The sequence below is a fragment of the Triticum aestivum genome, chromosome 7B (assembly GCF_018294505.1).
Source record: "Triticum aestivum cultivar Chinese Spring chromosome 7B, IWGSC CS RefSeq v2.1, whole genome shotgun sequence".
Lineage (NCBI taxonomy): Eukaryota > Viridiplantae > Streptophyta > Magnoliopsida > Poales > Poaceae > Triticum > Triticum aestivum.
This window is the reverse complement of record NC_057813.1, coordinates 710,822,215-710,826,579: the sequence shown is the minus strand read 5'-3', so window position 1 is coordinate 710,826,579 and position 4,365 is coordinate 710,822,215. Positions and strand designations below refer to the sequence as shown.

General features: G+C 49.2%; 1 protein-coding gene across 1 annotated transcript; it reads left to right on the top strand.

The window, feature by feature from the left end:
• The first annotated feature begins 23 nt into the window (after positions 1 to 23).
• Positions 24 to 1,543, top strand: LOC123156309 (protein S-acyltransferase 24-like). Its single transcript, XM_044574445.1, has 3 exons — positions 24 to 108; positions 193 to 341; positions 1,107 to 1,543. Exons 1-3 carry the CDS (start codon positions 51 to 53, stop codon positions 1,533 to 1,535), a joined length of 636 nt encoding a protein of 211 aa, XP_044430380.1. The 5' UTR covers positions 24 to 50; the 3' UTR covers positions 1,536 to 1,543.
• Positions 1,544 to 4,365: the final 2,822 nt, after the last annotated feature.

Below are 4,365 nucleotides of genomic sequence, written 5' to 3'. Positions count from 1 at the left end.
AAACACGCTATAGTGGAATGTAATTGCAGAAGAACAAATGGGAATTCTTCATGTTCATCACTCTAGAAGTAATTGCAATGATCATTACTGGTTCTGCTGCCATCATAAGTATAGTCTTAAGTCTTCTGTGGCTTTTCCTTGCAACATGGACTGGAAATGTTCCATCAGATTCATTATTGTTTTTGTTGGCAGGGACTGTAAGTGATCCAGCTTCTCCAGCATCCTTTGGCGATTGGCTTGGCTATTCTGTTGTTTACCATACTGGAGCTGTTTCTTTTTTCATGATGGACCTTTTCATTTTCTTTGGTGTTGCATGTCTAACTGGAGTTCAAGCATACCAGGTATTTAAAGTTTTAATGTTATAAAATCTTGATGCTTTTACCTAAGAAAACCAAGTTATTTGTTATTTGATTCTAAAATCATGAAGCCACCGATATGGTTGTGCATTGTAGCACAATCTTCAACATTTTTTGATTGCTAACTAAACTAAGGCATGAACTTGTATAAAACATCCTGAACATAACATTATTTGAGCCTTGCTGGATCTTTTTTTTTTACGGAAAGTATGCTTCTGCGGTAACACCTTTACTAGAGTTTTCCCAGATATTTGTGCCTTGCTGAATCATTTTTCTATGGAAATTGCTGGATATGTCAGATTGGCATGTCGTTGTCAGCTCATTCATGAGTATATGACCTATCAAGTATGAACACAACATTATAGGTCAGGCAATACAGTTAAACATTTGTCAATAAAACTGTATCCTGTTTGGAATTCAATGGCAATGTCAAGAATGCAATTACTGAACAGAGCTAAAATCAAGGCCAGATGCGAAACATCATTGTCGGCTTATTTGATTTATGAAGCTATCTGTGAGGTTCATGTGTGGGACCATGTTTTCCATCCAGTAGTTATAGCCTCTCTGGAGTACAGGAGGGACATGTTGATCTGTACCATGTATTCCTCTTCATGTCATATTTCTCTCCCTTGTACTCTCTCGGTCCGGAAATACTCGTCAAAGGAATAGATGTATCTAGACGTATTTTAGTTCTAGATATATTCATTTTTATGCATTTCTTCGACGAGTGTTTCCGGAAGGAGGGAGTAGATAGCAAGGAACATCACGACCAACGAGATGGCCAATTCCATGAGATACACTTATCTAAGAGGCCCAGCTGGCAGATTCAGAAATCCGTTCGACCATGGGGTGCGTAAAAACTGCGCAGACTTCTTGGTAAACGGGTACAATGAGGACGTTGAGCGGCTCGAGCATGCATCACGCACTGACGAAGAAATAGGAATGATACAGATGACAAGTGCAGTCTCACAGAATGGCGAGGGGCATTCCCATCATGGTAATTGCGATGACCATGCTTGTGCTGATTCACATGCCAACTCAAACTCTCACACTCAAGGTGGTTCCTCTCAGTGTTGCGACCACAGCAAGAAGAATGAGAGGACACCATTCGGCCTAGGACTCGGCCTTGGACGAAACAGTGCTTCCCGGCAGTATATCCGGAATCTTCTTCCACTATGATTCGTCGGTTGGGGATTGGGTGAGTTGTCGCTGTAGATCATACACGTTCACTGCTCAGGCTCTGTCGTCCATTTAGCTCACTGTGGACATGATCGTCGAGGGCTGGCTGTGGAGAATTCGGATATGCTCATATCTTTGGGCGCTAGCTGTTCATATTACACAGGAGATGGGTTGTAACATGGGCTCACGGATATCCGCCAGTCTGCATTTCGAAAATGTTACTATGTAGAACAGGATAGCAATTCTTTGCGTATGCAGGCGTGCAGTGGCGTGACAGTCTTCAAGATCCCCGTACCCGTCAGGATCGACGCGAGTACAATTGAGCTATTCGGCACCATATACACACTTGGGAAAATGTAGCTGCAGTTTGTAAATTTCAGGGAAATTGTAAATTGATTAGTAGCTTCACTGTGGCTTAAAGCTGCTTTCTTCTTCTCCATTTCTCATTCATTTTGCGTAGGATATCGTTACACGGGACGACGAGAGGTTTTGCGGGTGTTGCATTATATGACACCCGTTTGGTATTTTCTGATGCACCGGTGTTTATATAAAATTGTATTCTGGAGCGGTGATGAAGGAAGCTGACTGTCTGTAAGAAAATATTTCCACTTCTGCATTTTTCTTTTCTTTTTCTTTTGAAGTGCTATTCATGAGCTGTGCATTTGTTTTTTCCTTTTCTTTTGTCTTGTCATCCTCTTTGCCGGTTGTTATGGCGCTGCTAGAAGGAGGGCGCGAGAGGGCCGGCCAGGGGCCTTTCTGCCCACGGACGGGCAAGAGGGAAGGGATTTCCTTCTTAATTCTTGCTTGATTAGATTGATACATCTCCTCTCTTTATATAGAGAGGTTTACTTGACTCCCAAGCAAGGCTTAATTGACCCCTAAGCAAGTGACCTTTATCTCTAATTAACCCTAAGACTAACGAGCTATACCGTCAGCCCAGGCCCATTACGTACTCTAACACTACACCCCACCAGGACATGCAGCTTGTCCTCGAGCTGCAGCCTAACCAATTTATAACCATGACTCGATGCAACAGAAACCTAACACCTAAAAACAAGCCTTTTACATCTCGGCTTGTTTTATGACTCTCAACCTGAAATGGACTGGGACGCTTTATTTTGGACCCCTCAACAGAAAGTGGACACCATCCGCACGTCGGGCGTGCACGTGTACAACCACCTGGATCCCATGGACACCACGTGGACCAAAGGAGTGCATGTGTATGGCCACCTGGAAGTGGTCGCAAGAGCGACCAGCAGAGGCGCCCTCACGGCGGCCGGCGGCGGAAAGCAGTGGTGCTATGCGGTGCGTTCCTGTCGGTGACACCTTGCCTTCTCCCCGCCGGACGGCTGTTGGTCTGCACCGCACAGGGAAGAGTGGAGGGCTTGCGATGGAGAATGACGAGGAGGGGTGCGTCCCCCCCAACCGGCGATGTCGCAGACTTTGAGGTCGCTGACCGCGGGGAAAACAGCATGCCCGCCGCCCGTGAGGGAAACCGCATGCCCAAGATCCCCGACGCAGCGGACGAGATCGAGGTCCTTTGCGCAGCGAAGGGCAACTTGGAGGAGCGGCAGCTGCAGACCACACATCTCCCGCACACGCCGACGCCCTAGGAGGCTGCGCGCAGTAGCCTGCAACCTCACCGCCGCCGACACGTGGCGGGTAGCGATCCAAGACGGAAGCGGTGATGGCGACGGCGGGGACTTGATCTGCTGGATGTGGACGCCCTGGGATGGCGGCGGCGCTGATGGGAACGAGGTCGTCGCACTCCCGTCGTAGGGCATCCCATACTGGGCGGCGGAGCTGACCGGCGGTGGCAGCTGCAGCTGCAGCGGCTGCTGCGGCAGAGCGCCGGGCGTGGCGGAGGCCGCCAGGAGCGGCGGCTGCCACTGCAGCCAGGGCTGGGCGGTGGTGGCGACGGATGACAGCTACAGCGGCCCGGCGAGCGCGGCGAAGGCCGCCTGGTGCGGCGGCTGCCACGGCGGCGCGGGGGCGGCGATGGGCGGCGCAGCCGGGTGCGGCCCGTAGGACCCGACCAAGAACAGGCGGATCTCCTGGACCGACTGGGTTAGGTCCCGCAGCACCCCGGACACCTCCTCCCAGGTGAGGACGGTGGGGGCGGGCGCGCCGGAGGATCCCGGCGCAGGCAGGAGCGGGGCGACGGTCGTGGTGGTCGCCGGAGACGACAAGGTGACCGGCAGCGGAAGAGACGGGCTTGGCGGCGGTGAAGACATGATTGAACCGAAGCTAACTGATACCAAATTGTTATGAGGCTACTAGGAGGAGGGCGCGAGAGGGCCGGCCGGGGGCCTTTCTGCCCACGGCCGGGCAAGAGGGAAGGGATTTCCTTCTTAATTCTTGCTTGATTAGATTAATACATCTCCTCTCTTTATATATAGAAGTTTACTTGACTCCCAAGTAAGGCTTAATTGACCCTTAAGCAAACGACCTTTATCTCTAATTAACCCTAAGACTAACGGCTATACCGCCAGCCCAGGCCCATTACGTACTCTAACACTGGCATTCAGATATGTTCATGCCACTATTTTCTTTTTCTGGTGTACATGAAAACGCCGAGTTATGTAATAGCTGCATTGCCCGCCAAAGCTAAGAGACCGTCCAACCTAAAGAGGGATAACACAACAAAGATATCAGCCAGCCGAACATTTGGCGCTGAAATGTAGGTCGTTTTAGAATTTAGACAAGTCAAATGTTTCTAGATTTTATCACTGTTAGAGAAGAAAAGAAAATGTTGACATGGATTTTTTGCTTTGGGGAGCATATGCTCCATAATAAACAATAAAATTAAAATAAATAGTAAATAAATTTT